This window comes from Mesoplodon mirus (genome assembly GCF_964341445.2).
Source record: "Mesoplodon mirus genome assembly, chromosome: 11".
NCBI classification, from domain to species: Eukaryota; Metazoa; Chordata; class Mammalia; order Artiodactyla; family Ziphiidae; genus Mesoplodon; species Mesoplodon mirus.
The window spans coordinates 26,971,243-26,992,343 of NC_138987.1; the positions used below are offsets into that span (position 1 = coordinate 26,971,243).

At 45.6% G+C, this 21,101-nt stretch overlaps 1 protein-coding gene across 1 annotated transcript in view; it reads right to left on the bottom strand.

Annotated features, from left to right (window-relative positions):
* Positions 1-21,101, bottom strand: part of PAH (phenylalanine hydroxylase) — a 71,454-nt gene that overhangs the window by 32,011 nt on the left and 18,342 nt on the right. The window contains exons 3-4 of the mRNA XM_082634617.1: positions 18,778-18,961; positions 3,582-3,670 (exon numbers count right to left, since the gene is read on the bottom strand). Of these exons, the coding sequence (XP_082490743.1) occupies positions 3,582-3,670; positions 18,778-18,961 (273 nt within the window). The remainder of the gene's footprint in view (positions 1-3,581; positions 3,671-18,777; positions 18,962-21,101) is intronic.

Below are 21,101 nucleotides of genomic sequence, written 5' to 3' on the forward strand. Positions count from 1 at the left end.
GAACACTTACCATTTAAGATAATATTGCATGGTATTCCATGAAAAAGGGGTTCCATGGGTAAATAAATTTAAGGGGCATTGGTTGAATGGGTTTCATTTTTACAGGATTTTCCAAAGCCTCTAATGAGATAACGGGACTTGTAAATGCTTAAAATGAGGCTCTAGAATACAGCCTTTCTCCCTTTGATCATGAATTTCTTTTCAAAGACTACAATTTGAGAAGCATGCTCATGACCCTTGTAGAAGTCCTATGAGGTAGTGAATTTATTTTGATCTGATACTCTGTGTTCAAAGTATAAAACACAGTGCACACAGTTCTGCAGCATCGGTGTGAAAAGCTTGGCCTAGGGAAAGAAGTAGGGGGAAGGCTTTACGGAAACCTAGATATATGAGTTGGGCCTTAAAAGATGAAGAGAGGTTTGCCAGCAGGGAAAGAAGTGAGAGGATAAGGAAAAGTGTCCCGGGGAAAGGAAATGACATGAACAGGAGCACAGAGGCTGGGAGATGGTCAGAGAAAGGAGAGTCCGTTTTAGAAATGGGAATCCCGCAGAACCACTTGAATTCCGCCTGCCAAGCTGTATCCCAGTCCCCTCCAGCATCCCTTGGGAAGAGTGGGCACCCCTCCCTGCTCTACCCCGAGACTGAAGGCCCCTGGAGGGCAGGAACCATATCTGATTAATCATTTCAACCCCCTTTCCTCTACGCGGCTTGGGACACAGTTCACATACACGTGAGTCCACACAGCCCTCTTCGTCTGAGATTTCTCCTCTGAAAATGAGAAAATACAATCCTCCCAGGATGGTTATAACGTTTAAATTTGGAAAATGTGGATAAAACATTTAGCACAGTGCCTGACATACAGTCCACGCTTAAGAAACGCTAGCTGTGAATGTCATTTGCTTAATAAATGTTTGTGGAAGGAGGAAGGGAAGACGGGAAGGCGGGAGACTGCTGGCAGAAGAAAGGTCAGCTACCCCGTTTCACGGTCCCGCTTCACTAGCGAGCTGAAAGGCAAAGGCCCTTTACCCTGCATTTCAGGAACAATCTTCCTTGGCCTCGTTTCTCAAAGTGGCTGTTTTGGAGGCCTTGAAGTGAGTTGCTGGGTCAAATGTCAGCACATGCTGCCAGGGCAGGGGGTCAGGGGAAGATCATCCTGAACACCAGGGGGCCAGGAGGAACAGAGGGTTCTTTCGGGGAGAACACCCAAGCCACTCCTCACGGCGAGGCCAGGCCCCGTGAGGCCCAGAGGCTGCAGGGAAGCACCCTGGAGGGTTTACTCTTGACATTGGCCCGTAAGTTCCCGGGATCTGATGAGAAGCCACAGGAAGGAACAGAGAGAGCCTGGCCTCCTCGTCAGGGGGACTGTGTACCTGGTAAATTATAGTTTTATGATAAAATGCATGCCATGGAGAGGCCAGGGAGCCAAAGACATGGGCTGGATCTGTAAAGACAATGAATTCCAGTGGAGTTTTAAGCCCAGACCCGACTGCCTCTGAGGAGACACGAAGATAAAGAGAGGGAACAGGCCATATCTGAGGACTGGCCTCTTCCCCCACTGTTCCACATGAGCCAGGCACATGGCCAACAGAAGGGACATGAGACAGGGGAGGAGGAGGCAGCTGGGGAAGAGAAGAAAATACCCCGATGGGGCCCATACCAGGTACAGGGTCAAGGGTGGCCAGCTTTTCTTAGAAACAGTATTTTTAGAGATGCTTTGCTCCCAGGGCAGAGCGGCCCGACACCGACTCGTCAAAGGGGATGTAAAGCTTCTCCTTGTACGACATTTGCCATCCCCAGGGCTCCATGGGACTGGGTTGCATCCTACCCAGGAAGATGAGACCGGCATCCAAACGCTCTGACTTTACCTCTAGTTTTTGCAGGGAGAGGGTATTTAAATAATAAAGATGAGGAGCCTGAAATCCAATGTCTATCCTTAGATTAAGTAACTTCACAAGTAAGAATCAAAGAAGCTCTGGGAGTTCACACACACAGGCAGGAAGATTCACTGCCAAATTATCATAACAGTGAAAGACTGAAAACCTCCTACAAGCTTGCTGTTGGGGGCTGGTTAGTAAGTTATGGCACTGCATTTAAAACATATATATTCATGTCTGTCTAAATAAAGAAATAAAATATTGATTATTTTTGGACAGTGTAATAGGTGATTTTTGTTTTTTCTGTTCTGAAGCCTAGGAGCAGGGGGGGAATTCACCTTTGCTTCTGTTTATAAAACACTTTCTCAGTGTAAAAAAATGCAGAATAGTACCAAGAGAAAAAAGAGAAATAAAAAATAAATAAGATAAAAAAAGAGATGATGGATGATCTTCATTTTCTTCCTCATGCTTTTCTGTATTTTGGAGTCTACTCTAAGGGGTTTATGATTTGAACTGGAACAACAACTGTTCATATTTTAAAAGGCCAGCCTACCCCCGAAATAGCTTGCTCTTTGTCTCTGTGAAGGGGCCTGAATTTTTCTGCCACTGGCTAGACTTTTGTCCTCAGGCACTGTGAGCACTGAGGTAAGAGTCAAAGGATCCAAAGTTCAGCATGGGACCTTAGAACAGTTATTTACTCATGTTGGGCCTTAATGAATCTGTCTGTAAAATGGGAACATCTGCTTTGCTTACTGAAAAGGGCCCTTGTGAAGAGCAAGTTCACAACCTGCTCAACTGTAAAGACCACATAAATGGAAGAAGAAAACGGAGTCCTGATGAAATGCAGAGGCTCCCAGTAAATTACAGTAACCATCGCTTTTGTGAAGGAAAACAGCTTCCACATCATTTAAAGATTGAGGAACCATTTGCCTGGGCAGAGAATAAAAGACCGTCAACATGATGGTGGCATTTCTCACCTATGGGCTGCTCCTCCCTGGAACCCTCCGCCCTAGAAAAGGGAATGATTAGGATCCCTGACACCAGTCCTTCACTTAGAAATATTAAAGGACACGGGACACAGTTCGAGTTCTCTGTCAAATACATCAGATCTTTTCAATTCTGACCACAACCCACCGCCCAGGCTCATCTTCTGACACTCTCACGCTCACACCTAACACGCCAGCCAGCCATTCCCCAAATATTCCAGATACTTTCAGAATGCTGAGCCTTTGCATATGCTGTACCCTCGGCTCATAAAGCCTCTCAGTTCCTTTATTGGACTAGCATCTTGTTCTCAGGCTTTGAAATCCAGTTCCAGTGTCACCACTCCCTACAGCTCCACTGTACCTGGCAGAGTTGTTAGTAGTTTAGTGTTTCCCAAACGCTTGATTTAAACCTCTGGGATTGGACCAAGTCAGAAATAAAGATGATTTACATATGTGTGTGTGTTTGTGTGTGTGTGTGTATACACATCACTGACATACATATATGATACATAAACAATAGTTTCTGGATGTGGATAATGATCTGTATTTGCTTCAACAATAGTAACCATGATAACGATGATGCTGAAGATGTCTAAGTAGGCACTCAATAAATGTTTGTTGTACAAGCAAACAAAGACACATTGCTCCAAAGGAAGGGAGGGAAGTCTGGTGCGGGAGGGGAGGTACTAATAGAATCTCATCAGAGGGGCCATGGACTCACGGGGTGGTCTGCATCCAGTTCCGCTCCATAGCTGAGAATCTGATTGGCAAATTTGTCGAGCTCTTGAATGGTTCTTGGGAACCAGGGCACTGCAACACAGAAAGGGCAAAGTCCTGAGCAGCAGATTGGCAGGACACGGCCAAAGGCCTCACCGAGATCAGAAGCTTGGGACCAGCTCCAATTAAAGTCCATGGTGGTGGCAAGTGGGGTCTCAGATAACCCCTGAAAGTCAAATCTTATTTTCCTTGGAAACTAATTTTATTTACTTACTTGCTTATTCAACTTTACTGAATAAGTAAAGTTATTTGCTTATTCAACTTTACTGAATAATCAACAAAAATTTAAGGTATTTTAAGCATATACCGTGGGGATTTGATAGACATATACATGGTGAAAGGATTCTCCCCATTCACATGCATCACCTCACATATTTATCTTTTGTTGGGGGAGGATTCTACTCTCTTTGCAAATTTCATTGATTCAATACAGTGTTATCGACTATAGTCATTATGTTTTACATTAGATTCTCAGACCTTAGTCATCTTATAGCTGAAAGTTTGTACCCTTTTACCAACCCCTCCCTATTTCCCAACCCTTAAGCCTCTGGCAACCAGTTATCTACTCTCTGTTTCTATGAGTTTACCTTTTTACTTTTTGAAGATTCCACCTAGATGTGATACCATGTAGTATTTAACTTTTTTTTTTTTTCTGTCTGCCTTATTTCACTTAGCACCTTGGAAACTAATTTGAAAACACATTCCTAAACATACTCTCTTTCCTGGAAATTTTCTCTGAATTATCTCAGAATTCACCTCCTTTCCACCTATCGTGGCATAGTGGAGTGGTTTTTGATGGTTTACTGTAGCAGCAGAATATTTCATGTAATATGTGTTTCAGGTATATTCCAGAATATAAATTAGGTAAAACAGAACTGTTCTACTGTAAGCACAGATGAGCCCATGAGTTCTTTTCTCATGACCCCATCTTCCTATCATGAGTCTCCCTCCCAAGGGCCCACAGGTACCCCGGCAAAACCGTTTGATGCCAAAGCAAATTTGAAAGCCACTGGTGACATAGAATGAATGCAGTCCGGCAGTTTGACGATGGCTTGCAGCACCTAAAACTCTGTGGGCTTGTTCTGAAGCAGCAGCATAGTGGGAGAGAAGATGGGGTCTGCATTGTGTGATCCACAGTGACTGGGTCCTGCAGAGGGACCCCAGGGCAAAGCGCAGGTGGTAGCTCCTAAATGTATGTGGCCTTCAAGAAAGAAGACACACTGGGAGGGGAACCATCCTAAGAATGAACAGACGAGGACATTTTGAACTTAAGTTCCAAGAAGTCAGGAACCAGGCAGGAGCGCACTGTAGTTCTAGGTGCATGGAGGGAAAGGAGGGAGGAAAGTTTAGGGGAAAAGATGCTGAACTTACAGCCAGTTAAGTCTGGCTTAGAATCTAGGCCCCAGCTGCCTATTCATCTTCTCTGTGTCTCAGTCCCAACTCCATAAAACTGAGAATAGCAGCAACAGCAATAGAAAGCATCCCAAACATTTTTTGAGACCTTACCATGTGCCAGGTACTGTGCTTAGCATCTTTGGTGAAATATCTCCTTTAATCTGGGGATTGTTGGGGGGGTGTAAATGAGAATGTAGGTAAAGGGTGCAGCCGAGTGGCCCACAAAAGCTAGCTTTCCATCTCTTGCACGTTATTTCTGATTCTGACCCTGCTCCGGGGGGGCAGGAAAGAATATGTATGCCATCTAGTGGCCAGAGTGGGGAACTGTCTTCCATGGTCTACCATAACGGCATCAGACAAGCATCAGCTGCATTCCACCAAAAGAAGATGCTTATCTGAATAGCAGTAATAACGGTCCATTTAGAGCCTCGTTTCCATAGATCTGAGATGCTAAGCTTTCTACTTCCTATGTTAATAATAAAAACTAACACTGAGTATCATTGTAAATACTTTACTTAGTATTTGTACTATTGGTGGGTACTGTTGGTCTCCCCATGTTAAAAATGAGAAAACTGAGATACAGAGAGGTTAAGTGACAAACCCAAATACACACACTGCTAGGAAACAGTGGATTCAGGATTGAAACTTGGGCTTGGATGACTCTGTGGTCTCAAGTCTGGACCGCAAAATCTGTCCTGCCAGGTATGGGGGTGGGGAGCACAGTGGTTGTGAGGGCTGGAGCCTGACGGCCTGATTGTCTTTAGAGTTTCCCACCTGAAGGCTTCCATGCCCCTAAAACCAGCCCACTTCTCAAGGTGGGCTCCCTATAATAGTAGCAATGGGAACAGACGTAGTTAAGTCCAGCTAATGCTTATATAGCTCTTGCTGTGTGCCAGGCACTGTCCTAAACACTTTACATACCGTACCTCACCCAATTCTCCTAACAGGCCCATGAGGTAGGAGTTATTATTATCCCCATTGTACAGAAGAGGAAACTGAGGAACAGGGAGGGTAAGTCTCTTCATGGACCTCTGCGGTCCCAAAGGCTAGACTTTGGAGTCTGGGATGACTCAGCACCATGTTCTGCTTACTTAGCATGGGACCTGACTCCCCACTTTGTCACCTGAATTCTCCTCAAGCTTTTCTTTCTCCTTGAATCCAGTGCTTCCCTTGCACAATGGACCTCTGTTGTCAGCAATGAAAATGGGGTCTATTCCCTACCCGAGTTTGGAAGGGCTTGAGGAGGGACATCCTATTGCAGTCAGCCAGGACTCGGGATTTCCTCCAAGACCCTTCCTGGTTCTCTAGCATGTTGTCTCCCTGTCACCTCACTTCCAAGGCAGCCCGTCCCCGCTCGTTCATAGTCTCTCTTTTGCCTAAAAATTATCCATAATTCTGGCAATAACAGCTGCCCCCAGCCCTTTCCTGTGGCACCCCTTTCTGACTTGGAGGGGCGGGGCGGCCATTAGCCTTGCCAAAGGCATTTCCATGATTATGTACTGAGCATCCACTACTACCAGGCACTGGACGTTGAGAGGTGAATACAGTGGAGTCTTCATGCCTGTGGTGCTTATATTCTAGTGAGGGTGACAAAGAATAAACAATAAATAAATTTAAATATATAACAACGCTGGGAAATTCCTGAAGAAGAACAAAGCAGTGCAAGGAGATGGGGACACTATTTTATATAACATCCTGTGGCTCCAGACCCCAGGGTGAGGGTCCTAGAGACATGACACGACCTTGCCATGGCTCAAGGGGACTGTAATAGTCAGAGCCTGTTCCTAGATCTGTCCCAGATCTGGTTCCCTATTTGCCTCAGGGAGACACAGACTGGTCATGGTTAAGGGCCTGGATAACAGAGCCACACAGCCTAGGCTTGAATGCCGTCTCTATATTTACCCTCTGTGGCATCCAGGACAAATTATTCCTCTTTGTGCCTCAGTCTTCCCATAAGTAAAGTGGGGATAATAAAGTATACTTTATAGAAACAACATAAGTTTAAAAGAGTTAATATGTGTGATTTGTTGAGAACAGTGTCTGGTACATAGTGAATACAGACTCATGTTGGAAATATTGTGGGTTCGGCTCCAGACCACCGCAGTAAAGAGAATAGCACAATAAAGTGAGTCACGTGAATTTTGTGGTTTCCCAGTACATATAAGAGTTATGTTTACATTATACTGTAGTCTATTAAGTGTGCAATAGCGTTATGTATGAAAAAACAATAAATAAAAAATACGTTATTGCTAAAAAATGCTAACCGTCATCTGAGCCTTCAGTGAGTCACAGTAGTGATAGCAAAGATCACTGATCTCAGAGCACCATAACAAATACAGTCATGAAAAAGTTTGAAATATTGTGAGAATTACCAAACTGGGACGCAGAGACAGGAAGTGAGCCAATGCTGTTGGGAAAATGGCACCAATAGACTTGCTTGACACAGGGCAGCCACTAACCTTCCATTTGTAAGAAACACAGAATCTGTGAAGCACAGTAAACCAAAGCACAATAGAAGAGGCACTTCTGTACTAGTATTATTCAGCTGCAAGCTCCAGGGATTTTTTTTTTTTCCTTTTACTCTGCTGTTAATATAGTGCACGGGGCAGAGTAGAAAGCCTTTCAGCAAGGCCAGGAGGTCAACCACTTATTCTGTTGTGTAACTGAGTGCGTATTTTATCGCTCAGAGCCTTAGTTTCTTTAGCCACGAAATGGATTAAAACTGTCATTCCCTATTATTGCCACCATTGCATACATTAAATGCTACAGGAAATGGGACACATCTTAGCAGAGTGACCGGCCCACACAGTAAGTGTTCAGTCGGTGTTTACAATTAGGATGGGAAAAAGTTTAATGATGATGATGATGAAGAAAAAGGAGGAGGAAGAAGAGGAGGAAGGAAGGGAGACTGGAGTTAGAAGCTCCTTTTCAATCTGGCTCTGATGTTACCAGGATTCCTGATCTTGGGTCTCAGTTTCTCCCTGTATAAAATTCGAGCTGGGGGATTCACTAGCCGCTGCAGTCCCTTTTGGGTTTCATATTCCAACTATGGAGGGCTGAGGCTGGCCAGAAGACACATGAAAATATATTGATACTTCCAGTCAATTAATGTGTCGGCCTCGCTTGTTTCTGGAAGTAGAGCCACTGCATTTCTTCAGCATCCAAAATGCATGGCCCCCACCATTTCCCTTTCTCTCACCCAAGAAACAGGGCTCTCTATTCCAGAGAGAAGCTTTGTTGTCCCCGCCTTGGTTCACAGCTGGGTGTGCCGGCCGGCTCCCAACTGAACGCCAGAGGGCAGCAGAACCAGCATATTTTCAGCTTTGGCTGACTTTTTTTTTTTTCTTCTCTCCTCCAAAGGGAAAACACTTTGTAGTTGGGCCACATGGCTTGGTTCAGACCTCTTGGTGGAAAAAAAATATCAGAGAACTTGAGAGGGCTGCAAAGACTCAAAGGATTCAAGTCTTGGCAAAGAGAAGGCAAAGGTCGAAGCAGCTAGGACCTAGTCAGGGAGACTGTCAGGGACCCCCAGGGGAGGGGGCACTGCGAGGCCATGGGGTGCTCACCCAAGTCAAGGGGCCTTCGGTGGCTTCTGGGCCCCATCATCATCCAGAAAAGACCCAGAACAGAGCAGGCTAGAGAAGTGGCAAAGCTTTGTGGCTAGTCACACAGACTCTGGAGCCAGACTGCCTGGGTCCAAATCTCACCTCTGCTACTTTGAGATGTTGAGACTTTGTGCAAATTACTTAACCCCTTTGTTCCCCAGGTTCCTATCTGTAAAATGGCTATAATAAGAGTATGTACTTCAGAGTGTGTGAGGATTAAATGAGCTAAGGCAGGACTAGGACAGTGCTTGGCGCAGATACTCACATTATGAGCATTTGGTATTATTATCACTATAGCGATCATTATTTTCATTAGAGAAAGCCAGGTAATAAGGGGGGATGGGCCTGGTACACACTTTCTCCAGGCAGCAGCCCAGTCCTACCTTTGAATCAGTTCCCCCATCCCCTCCCCAGACCTCACGTGACATTAAGGTGTCGTCTCCCGGAGGCCCTTGGGTATAGCCTCTGCGGTAGAAAAGAGGACCCAGGCTGGGCTTGACGATTAAGAGAAGTAGTTCACCAGCTATCAGCCCGGGGAGCAGGGACGAGCAGGGCTTAAGGAAATGAGACCCAGGAGAGGCAAGTTCTGGGTGTTGGGGGTCGGGGGGGACCAAGGTCCTGCCATGGCTCACTGCCTGGGGAAGAGGCCCAGCTGAGCAGGGCTGGGAAGCAAAACAGGGTGCGGACCGCAAGTGCTAAAGGCAGGAGACTGCAGAGAAGCGACTGGAAGCCGGTAGGTCTGCGTTCAAGTTTCAGCTTTCCTACCCATCCCTCCCACAGAGAAAGTTCCTTGATTCCTGAGTCTCTGGCTTCTCATCTGTGAGACAGGTGCGGCAGCCAAGCGCTCACCTACTCTTTGGTTAGGATGAGAAGCCTCTGACCCCCAGTAGGTAGACCTGTGTCATCATTACACTTGAACCTCTCAAAAAAAAGTCCCAGGGACACTTGTCTGGTTAAGTAAGGCTCCGCAGGCCACTGGTGGCAGGGCCAGGGCTCATACTTGTGTCTGCATCCTCGACACCTGGGCTCTTCCAATTTCCCCAGCCCCAAAGTTACAGTTACCGTTTTTTCCTTTAAAGTTACATTTTTTGTGAGCTTCCTATACTCAGATGCTGCACTAAGCACTTTACTTCCATTGTCTGTTTTCATTCTCAGAGTAACCCTAGTAGGGTAGACACGATTATTTCCGCTTTACTGATGAGCAAACTGAGGCTCAGAGAGATGAAGCGACCTGTTCAAGATCACAGCACTGGCTGGACGGGAATCCGAACTCTGTAGCTTGTGCACTGAACTTGTGCGCTGAGCTGTGCTAGGCTGGTTTAGAAAAAGGTGCAGGTGAGCGGCCCTTGACTTTAGATTTCTGTTCTCCTGCCTGGAGGGGGGAAGGAGATGACACACTACCACAGGAATTTACAGGGGCTTGAAGAAAATCCCTAGGACAGCCCCGGGTCCTCACCACCTTCCATCCCGAGCCCCCCTGGCTTTAGGGGCGGTAACTATTTAACACCTAAGTCCTTGGTTCCTCAAAGACACCTTCACATTTCCTTTCTCTTCTTCAGTGACACTCACAGGCCCTTCCCCTCCCACCCAGTCTCACTCACAAAGCCGGGAATCGAGACTGACCCCAGCGACCCAGGCCTCTGTTTTGAAAAGTTAAATCAGATTAGCTCATTAATGACCTTTGCAAATACATCCGCGGTGGGCTGGCCCCTGTGAGCCCCTCCACAGCCTCCCGGGCTGCGGGGCTCCTCAGTTAATGAATGGCTCGGGCAGGCTGGGGCAACAGAGGCCCTCTGTGAAGAAAGAAACATCCGGGGTGGGGGCGGGGTGCGGATCATTAATAAATATTGATTTGGCTCCAAGGGAAGCAGCCCGAGGGAGAGCTGGCCCTGGACACCCACGTCGTGGTCTCATTAAGTCGGGGTCAACTGCTCAGCCTGGGCGCCGAGGAGCGGCTGGCTCAGGGGTGCTCCTGAGCAAAAGCCTTCCTCAGCCCCCAGGCCTGGCTGGAGCCTGCTTCCCGGCCAGCGGGTCAGAACTGGCCCATTAAATTTATAGCAGTTCAAGGTGCAGCCTGGGTCCTATCTAACCCCCTCCCTCCACCAGCCCCAGGGTGTCGCCAACAAGGCACCCAGGCTTGCCCCAGACTTCTGTCTCCAGGCTGTCTCAGGGAGAGCCATAAATCCTCGGCTTCCTAGGCCCAAAATAGAAGGGTGTTTTGCACCCCTTTTTCCCAGGCTCCTGGATGTCCCCTCCGAAGCCTCCGACGGCCTCCAGCTGGGCAGAGAAGCCTTTGCTGTGCTGATCACAACAGATGAAGACTTCTGAGGGGGTTAGTTTTCTCTTTTAAGGAGCTTCCATTTTCTTTTTTGAAGAAGGAAAGCCCTTCAGGAAGGTCTTGGCAAGAACGGGTGAGCCAAACGCTGGCCGACGGAGCCAGGCTGGTCCCTGCCTCCTGGATGGAGCGGAGGCGTGGTCGGGCAGGGCCCACTTTTATCACTGACAGCCCAGGCAAAGCCTCTGATCTCTCCGTCCGCATGTCAAAATGAGAATGAGAACCAGATGAATAAAAGGAACCTCGCAGGAAGTAAAGAGTGAAATGGTGTGGAAATGAATAAATGGATGGAATGAGTGAGAGATACAAGGGAAATAATGAATAAAGCAAAGGGCATTGATTCCAATCACCAATCTAACCTGGAGCCATCCTCCTAATAGCCTTTTTAAGATGTCACTTATCTTATAAACTTACCTATTGGCAGGTTGTCCACCATATTCCCAAATACTGAATTCTGTTTTCTGAGCGCTCACATTGCCCTGAGATCTGATTACTGGCAACTTACAGCTGGAGTTACAGTCAACCGCCATTGGATCAAACAGAATGCATCTAAAGCCTTTTCCATATGTCTGTCCCCCTCCAGGAGCCCCTCCTTGGCCCTGCTCCCCCTCTCCCCACCATGCCCAAGAATGACTTCAGTGTATCTCCTAGGTGCTCCTGACACACGCCCACTTCCCTGTCCCTGTATAGACATGGCCAAACAGCAACTACCTCCTACACCATAAGACATGTGAGTCAAGGCACCACGTGTGTTGTTTTCCCTACTGCATCCCTCATGTGGCTGCCACTGAATGGATGCTCAATACATATGAGTTTCATGAATGAATGATCAACCGAATTAGGGCATAAATGTGAATGAAAGAGAAGAAGGTGGTAAAGCAGACTCTAGTTTTTGAGCAGGAGTAGTAAGAGAAAAAGGAAGAAAACCCCAGTTGTCAGGATTTTAATAAGGAAGAGCCACGTAATTCATAAAATACTAAGGAAAAAGAGAATTCTAGGGGGAAAATGGCGTCAAATGCTACAAATATTTCAAAGAGGATGAAAACAAGAAAGAGGTTACTGCTTTTGGGAATGGATGTTGTCAGAGTGGTAAGGAAGAAGGAAGAAGAGAAGGAAAAAAAGGGAGGGGGGAAAGGGAAGGAGGGAGGGAAAAAGCAGGAAATCTGAATGTGAAGCTGTTTCCTAGACCAGTGCTATTTCCAATATAACACATGGCCAAGTGCATAATGACAAGCATCTAAACCATGTTCACAGGAAGTCATCTTTGGGAATGAGATACCATTCCCAGGGCCCCTCACATCATCCCACAGAGGAAGTTATCTCCCTGGCTGCCAGGTGAGGCTGGCCCCAGTGAGGGGGTGACTGCCGCCAACTCCCTCTATTTTATTAGCCTGGTCAGTGTCCACCCGATGGAGCTGGTGGTGGCAAACAGTCTGACATTAAGCTGAGGTTATGGATCATAAAGCTCCCCCCTTATTGAGGCTTAAGGAGGAATAAGATCAAGGGCCTATTCAACTCAAGCAAGTTCAACTCAATCCATCAAACACCCTAACACACAGAGTGTCTTGCACAAAGACCCCATGAGCCCTAGAAAGTGGCCAAGTGGGTCTTAGGTCTATTTCACAGATGAGGAAGGAGAGGTAAAGAGGTCTTCCAGCTGGTAGGGAGTCAGATGGGATTCAAACCTAGCTGGCAGTGTACAGAATAGGAATCCAAATCCTGGCTCTCGACTCTAAACTAATTGCTCTTTTTGACTTGCTATGATAGTCCCTCAATCCAGCATGAATGGCAACTTGACATTCAGTTAAAATCATTTCATATTTCTTTATTACCCCTTCAGTTGAGGGAGCACACCTGTCACAGACAGAAAAGGGGTTCTCAGTCTAATTATTCACAATCCAAAAAGCACATCACGGTGGCCTTTCTTTACCAAAGATCAGGAGTTTGGGGATTCTGGCTTTGCCTCAACCGTAAGATTCACCGGGTATCCTTAGAAAAGACTCAGGGACAAGTTTACTGACCATTTTGCATGGATCCTTTATGCCAGGCACATTGTACAGAGTATATCACAGAATCCACACAACCGTACTGGCACGCAGATATCTTCCTTTTACAGACGAGAAAAGCTAGGCCTACAGAGGGCCAGCAACTTGGCCAAAACAACTACAGCCCTGGAACTGAACTGGAAAAGTGAAGACTGCAAAATCCACACCACGGTGCAAGTGTACCTCTATCTCACTTCCTAATGCAGAGAATGAGAATCACGTTATCTGTTGCCCCAGCTATCTGAGTTGACTGTTGCAAAGCTTCAGTGAGACAACCTAAGGGGAAAATCATTTGCATTTGGCATGCAAATAAGGAATTCCTGTTAGAATGAAAGCCTGCTTATAATCTTACGATCTTCCTCAGCTCGAAGCCCTGCGACCTGGCAAACAGACTGGCTCCAAATACAGCATTTACTCGGGATCTTCCCTTGCCAGCGAATAGAGCTGCCTCTGACAGATTGCGAAGGAGCAAGCCCTGGACCGGCTTCCAGCTGCAGGGTTGATGCCATCTTCCCCTCAATGGGCTTATCCTCTCAGCTGCGGGTCTGCTTGTCTCGATGAGGCAGTGGAAACAAAAGTCCCATCCTCAGCTGCCAGAGGACTTCCGGCAACATCAACACAGGCAGCAAGCATCCCGGTAGACTGGAAAAGGCTGTCAATCAATCCTGTGTGTCTTTACAAACATGCAGACCCTGGGACTCCTGCAGGCGCAGGGCCACGAACAGCTACAGCCCCGAGGCACACTTGGGGCTGAGTGAAACGCATGGGAGGAGGTTTGGAAGTGAGGAGGGGGACAAAGGAAAGATGATGGAAACAGAACAGAGGAACAGAGGGAGAGAGAGAGGAAAAGCAGGCACAGGTGACGGAAATGGGGAAAACCCCCGACCATCTGGCCCCGCTCCTGCCCTAAGCAGCTTCTCTCTACAGGGTCTCAAGTCTTTGGGAACAATGACCCTTTTGAAAATCTTCTCTCCTAAAAAATATGCATGCAGGTGCACATGTACCAGTTTGCCCCAAATCCCAGGGGCTTTTCAGACTCCTCCGAGGAGCCCTATCCTTCCTCCTCCCACGATGGATCTGAAACTTCAGCCTTATCATGGCACTGCCTTTCACGGCAGCAATGTTGAAGCAGAAAAGGGAAAAACTCAAGAGGGCTGGGAGGGGAGAGGGGCATATAAGAGGGAAGGAATAAATATAAGGATGTTACTTTGTCTTCTCACAATTAAATCTTTGTCTTCTCCACTTAAATCATTGCTTCAGGAATTAATCCAAATAAGAAGACACAGAAAATCATAACAGCCCCTAGGCTAGATATAGGTAGTAGATAGATGAATAAATAAAAAAATAGCCTTTCTACTCCCCATAGAAAATTACAGTTGTCCTGGCAGTCTGGACTCTCTTTGTTTCCACAGCAAGACCCTTACAATCACCACAGCATGAACAAAATCTACTCAGTGGCCAACTGCTCTTGGAAAAATAATGCCAAACAGATACATTTCTCAAAAGGTGATGATCCTACACCTCTGTCTAGCCAAGTCATTTTGTCCATCTGCTTCTCCTGGCTGCAATCTGGCTCCATGTAGGAATTTTCCATCCCCCCCACCCCCCGCTCAATGTAATGTCATGCAGAAGACTCAAAGGGAAAGGTAAAAGGATTAGTAGATTGATCGATGGAAGATATTAACGCTCTTTCATGTTGGGTTGAAGAAGGATTTGAGGTCATCAGGAGAGAGGGTAGCAGGAGAATAGACCTCAAGTATTCAAAAGACTCTCTGGATTAAAATCCTATTAAACTCCCATCAGCTTCTCTAGGAGGCATTTTAGAAGGTTGGGGTTTCTTTAACATGTCACCATAATTAGCCTTCCCTTAAGCTGTCTTGGGTGGGGAACTTTAGCAATTAAGAAACTGAAAACTTTCATTTTCTAGCGCCCACACGGCCTTTTGAACGGTTTGAAAACTAGAATGGAAAGTGGTTTAGCCTAATTGATTTGAGGGGTTCAGATCTCTCCCCTTCAACCTGCTGTCAGACTCGCCCCTGAGATCTGAGCCCCTCAATAGAAAGGGCATTTTGTCGAGTGAAAGAATCAAAGGTTCGGATCTATGATGATGCTTTTCTTCTTCTAATCATCCTCCCGTGGAGTTCGACAGAAAGAACAACTCTGCAAAGGAATGGTTGTTTCCCCTAAAAAGGTCTGTTTCTGGGCCCAGATTCCAGTTCACAAAAACTACCCCAGAAACCCAAAGGGCCTGTGTCTCTCAGCAGGTGCAAAGCTGGGCTGTTTCAGCATCACTGCATCGAGAGCAACCGGTCTGTTACGTGGACATGAAGGTCAGGAAACCGTGTCAGGGAGTGGCAGCCCATATGGGACAGGGTGAACAACCATCCAAAGGAATAAGGGTCGAGAAACACGTGTTGTTTTAAAGGGTTAGTCTGAGCAGTTTTTTCCTCACTAGGTAACATATCAATCCAACGTTAAACGCCCTGCCATTTTGAGCCCCGCCAGGGAATCAAACCTGTGCCACGTTCCACCTCGGATGAGCCCCACCCTGATGACGTGGCGCCTCTGGGTCAGAACGCTGGCTTCTTCACTTTCACACTTGCTGGGTCCTCAGAGTCAAAAGTGGAGAAGAGGTCCAATTCCACCAGCCGTGTCTCCATCACAGCACCCGCCCCTCTTTTGTATTCACCTGGCTGTCCCGTCATCCTCGCCAGCCTATGAGCTCACGAAGGACAGGCCGTGCTGACTCTCTCTCCTTCCGGCTCCTAGCACGGTGCCAGGCACAGAGCAGTGTTAGACATCCGCTTGCCCACAACTGCACAGAATTCACTCTGTGCCTTAAGGCAAGTCACGGCCTCCATTTTTTATGATGAAAAATTAAGGAGTCTGTTGGGCTGCCTGACCTGTGAGGTTATTTTCTAGTTCCCGGAATCTCTGAAAACGTAGTTGTGTACAGGCTGGCTTTTCATGGCTCCCGTGCTCAGGTCATAATTTATAATAACAAGGACGATAATGCTAAGAATAGAGAACTTCTGTTGAGCCCTTAAACATGCTCGGTGCTGTTCTCAATGCTCCACTGGTGTTATTTCATTAATCCTGCGAGGCAGAGACTCGTACTCTCATCTGATACAGTGATAGACTGTGGTGATCAGTGATTTGCCCAAAGTCACACCAAGTGTGTATCCTGGTTCCGGAGTCTGGGCTCCTAACGGTTCTTTCACCTCTTATTTCTGAGCCTCCCGTTCAGGCTGCCAGCCCTTCAGCTGATCTCTATGCATCTTCCCTGTCTCCCCAGGGGGCTGCCTGCCTGCCTGTCAGTTGCTTTGATTTCCTAACTCAGGGCCCCAGCTGGCCTGGCCTCTACCTGCTCTAAGCAGAGGCAGAACTTGACCCACGATTCGGCAGGCCCTTTGCCCTGAGGGCCTGTGGCTCCTGTTGGGAGCAGGTGGCCAGAAAAGCAAGAGAAGGCGGACATCAGGGCAGCAGCTCACTTGGGAGGTGGAAGAGGAAGGAAGGCAGACAGGGTTAATGTGAGGAGGAATTCCAAGTACCCGCCCCCAGGGACCAGAGACCGTGCGCATCGCTGTCCACCCTTGGCAAAGGCAGAAGCCCAGGATGGACTTCTTCGTCTTGGTTACAGCCACAGGAGGACACGAGCAGGAAGAGAGAAGGCCTCCTAGGATGGCCTTGGAGGTGTCTTTTGGAAAATGTTTCAATGGCCTATGCAAAGAGGTGGGTCTTGTCTCATTTTAAAGCATCTCTGCCTAGTAACATACTATTTTCAGGTACGGAGCCTGAAGTCCTCTTGAGCTAGTCTTCAATGTTTTGGCAAGAAAAAAAGCTTTTCATTTTATAGTAGAAAAAAATGTTTGATTATATAGGAAAAAAGTAGTTCATCTCAGCAATCACACTTCTAAGTATTTAATTAAATGAGTCAAAAACTTATGTCCACAGAAAAACCTGCACATGAATGTTTAACAGCCTTACCCATGGATAAACAAGATGTGGTACATCTATACAATGGAACATAATTCAGTAATTACAAAAAATGAGCTATCGAGTCACAAAAAGGCATGGAGGAACCTTGCTAAATGTAAAAATAAAACAGCCTAAAAAGGATATATTCTCTATGATTCCATATTCATAATGCATGACATCCTGGAAAAGTCAAAATCATGGATACAATAAAAGATGAGTGGTTGCCAGGGGGGAGGGGATAAGGAGGGAGGGCTGAACAGGGGGAGCACAGGACATTTTTAGGGCATTGCAGCCATTCTGCATGAGACGTAATGGTGGATACATGACATTATGCATTTACCAAAACCAACAGAACTACACGATACAAAGCATGATCGCTAATGTATAGCCTCTAGTTAATAATAATGTATTAGCATGGCTCATCAATTTAACAACCATCACATACTCTCATTTATCCAGCTGGGCACTGTTCTAAGCACTGACTATGGAAGATCTCATTTAATCCTCACAAAAGCCCTATGAAAAATTGAGGTCAGAGCTGTTAAAGAGACTTGTCAAGGGTCTCAAAGCCAATAAGTGGACAAAGTAGGACTTGAACTGAAGCCTGTCCAACCCCAAGCCCATACTCCTAATTCCTACACTCTACTGCCTTACTCCCCTCCAGGGCACATCAATTACATTCTGTAATAGGGAAGAACAAATCTGACTCCATATTAGAGCTGTTTCTTTTACTTTAACTTTTGTACTCTGTTGCTTGTGCTTAGTCATGATGGCTTTGCTCCTTTTGTAAAACAATGTTGCCTATAGCCTGAAATTTACAGGATAGCCTATTCTCAGGGCTCCGACCTTTAAGAGTTCATACATACAGGGATAACTAGTTACAGAACAGAGAATAGTATTTGTTTTGTTGGAGGTTTATAGGAATATCATGACCTGACCTATGTGGACACCTGCAAGAACAAAGGATTCCTGCACCACGAAGTTTGCAACAAACAAACCCTTTCGCCTTTTTAGTATCAAAGAAGGCCTGAGCGCTTTGATAAGGTAAGATGGTTCTTTGAGACACTAGGCTGCTATAAAGTCGTTATTCCTTGCCCTAACAACTCGTCTCCTGATTTATTGGCCTGGCATGACCCCGAGCAGAACAAGTCTGGACTCAGTAGCAATTTCAGTAAGTAAATAAAGGGTCAGAGCAAGCCTTGACAACTGCTCTGTTCAGCCATTCACTCACAAGCATTTGCTGAGAGCTGTGTATTAAGCACTGTACTAGACTCTGAGGATATTAACATAGGGAAGAGACTCTCCCTGCCCACCAGGAGCTTGTAATCTAGTGGAGGAGACAGAGAGACAGTGAAAGACCTAAGAACAAGGAGTCAAGGAGCTCCAGCTCCAGAACTGACATGTCATGAGAAGGACTTGGGGAGAGGCTATGAGATGACATGGAGATAACTAAAGAATTTGTCTTGAAATTATATTTATATAGAAAGCACCCTGGATACCCTAATCATCCTACCTCTAGAAATTAGGAAATTGAGAGCAAAGTAATCCACGAATGAAAAATATATGAAAATTGCAGCAGAAGACAACTAATATAAGAAACAGCTATCTTGAGGAAGGGGGAAAAGAACACTTATTAAATGTCTAAATATGCCAGGTACTCGTCTGAGTCCCTAACCTATATCCTCTCACTTAATTCTGGTCTTCCAGGGTAGAGATTATTTTTGCCATTATTTTATGATGAGAATGTAGGGTCATCTGTGTTGCAAAATTTCTCTCTCTTACCTGTGTCTTTCTTCTTATCCCGGGAAAGCTCATGCACAGTGGCACCAATGTCATGCCTCAAGATTCTGATGATGTTTGCCAGAGTGGGCATGCTGCGTTTATCCAGATAGGTGAAAAATTCATACTCATCTTTCTTTAAACGTGAAGGTCTTGATTCAATGTGGGTCAGGTTTATATCATTCTCCTAGAAAATAGGTGAAAGGGAGTATATGAAGGAGGCAGTCACTGGAATTGAAACAGACCAAACACTTAAAACCAGAGCAAAACACAATGAAAGGAGGAGAGATGAGGAAGAGGAGTTCTTTTTTTTTTTTTTTTTTGTCTTTTGTTTTTTAAATATAAGAATAGAAGGGCTTCCCTGGTGGCGCAGTGGTTGAGAGTCCGCCTGCTGATGCAGGGGACACGGGTTTGTGCCCCCGGTCCGGGAAGATCCCACATGCCACGGAGCGGCTGGGCCCGTGAGCCATGGCCGCTGAGCCTGCGCATCCGGAGCCTGTTCTCCGCAATGGGAGAGGCCACAACAGTGAGAGGCCCACGTACCACAAAAAAAAAAAAAGAATAGAAGAAAGTCTTTAACACTGCATAAGTTGTTTACCTTTTCTTCTGCAAAACCAAATAACTAATCACAAGAGGTGGGGGAGATAGTTCAAATGCCACAGAATTTAATCACGTGTAAATCTGCTCAAGGCTTAGAGTTGCAAACATAAGATTTCATTGGGTCAGTGGTTGCCAAAAATATTTACACAGGAAAACCTCCTTTCCTGAATGACATCTCACAGAATCTCAGTAATAGTACCTCAATAAATAAATCAATAAATACAAGCAACATTGTTCTGCTTGAATAGAGTCCACAGGAGTCAGGCTTTTTGGGTTTAAATCAAAGTTCTTAATTATATTGACTATGAGACCTTATAAAATGTACTTTCACATTTCTAACCGTCAGTTTCTCCACCTGTAATTTGGTGGTACTATGGTACCTGCTTCATAAATTTGTTGGAAACATTGGATGAGATGATACAAACACATTGCCAGGTACTTAGTAAATGCTCAGTTAAAATTATCCAGTATAATACCATTCATATTTTTATATAATTACTTTTCATTCAAGTTATGCCACAAATGTATATGTAGCACCTACTAGGTACTGATCACTTTGCAAGGTGGTTGGGATATATCAGTGAACAAAACAGACAAAGATATTTTCCTTTACAAAGCTTCCATTCAGGTTGTGAAGAGACAAACAACAAACATAAAAGACAACCGATTTGTGTATTATTTTATAATGATTATAATGATTAAGGCTGAGGGAAAAATACAAAGCAGAGCAGGATGAAGGGAACAGGCAGTCCTGGGATGGAATGAGGGAGATTTTTGCAGTATTTAATAGAGTGGACACATGAGGCCTCATTGAGAAGGGAAGGCTCATGTACAGGCATTCATTAAATGCCACAAAAATAATACTCACTTAATAAAATTTCTCACCTTCAATGTCTTTAGCTGGTGGTACTTTAGTTATTATGGGGTTTGTCATTTAAGAACTATTTACTTAAATTGGTCCTCAAATTTGAATGTGTGGTACTCATCTGCTACTTATTCAAAAGTCTGATTTCATTGACAGTACTGTTCTTTGTGAAGAAAACCAAGCCTCTTTACTTTATTAAAATAAAAAAAAGGGGGTTGCCCCAAACGTTGAAATGGACAAAATGTACCCAGAAAAAATGTTTAACTTGAATAACTCTATAGTTTCAAAGAAATGAAATTCATTGACCTTGTAGTTCAAGAAGTGTATCTTTTTTCTTGATGGTTAGTGGCATATGGTTGAAGAGCACAGGGATAATTACAATAACAATACCTTTTTGCATTTGAATATCACTTTACAGTTTAGAATTCTTTTCTGTGACCTTCCCAACAGACCTCTGAAGAGGTTAAGGAACATGTAAAAAATGAAATCAGAGATAAAGATGCTTTGTTAAAAGTGGCTGGAGAGGGAGGCCCTTTTCCTCTAATCTCAGACATTGGTCTCCTAACCACACAGCCTTTCCTGCCAGAGATAACGGTGAGCATCCCTCAAATATCAGCTTTTATCATTGTTATTGCTATTATGCCAACCCCCCGCCCCAAATGAAACCTCTGGGCATAGTAAACACAGTAATAAGCATTCCTACGCAGGCACCCTTCCTGCTCTTTCTTCCTCATAATTTTCAGGGGTACATGATGGAGCTATTATTTATGGGCACCAGCTGCAGAGAACACAGCCTCTGACCAGGTCACCCAATGTGGGAGTCCCGACTAGAGAGAGAGAATGTGGAGGAGAGAAGGCCAGA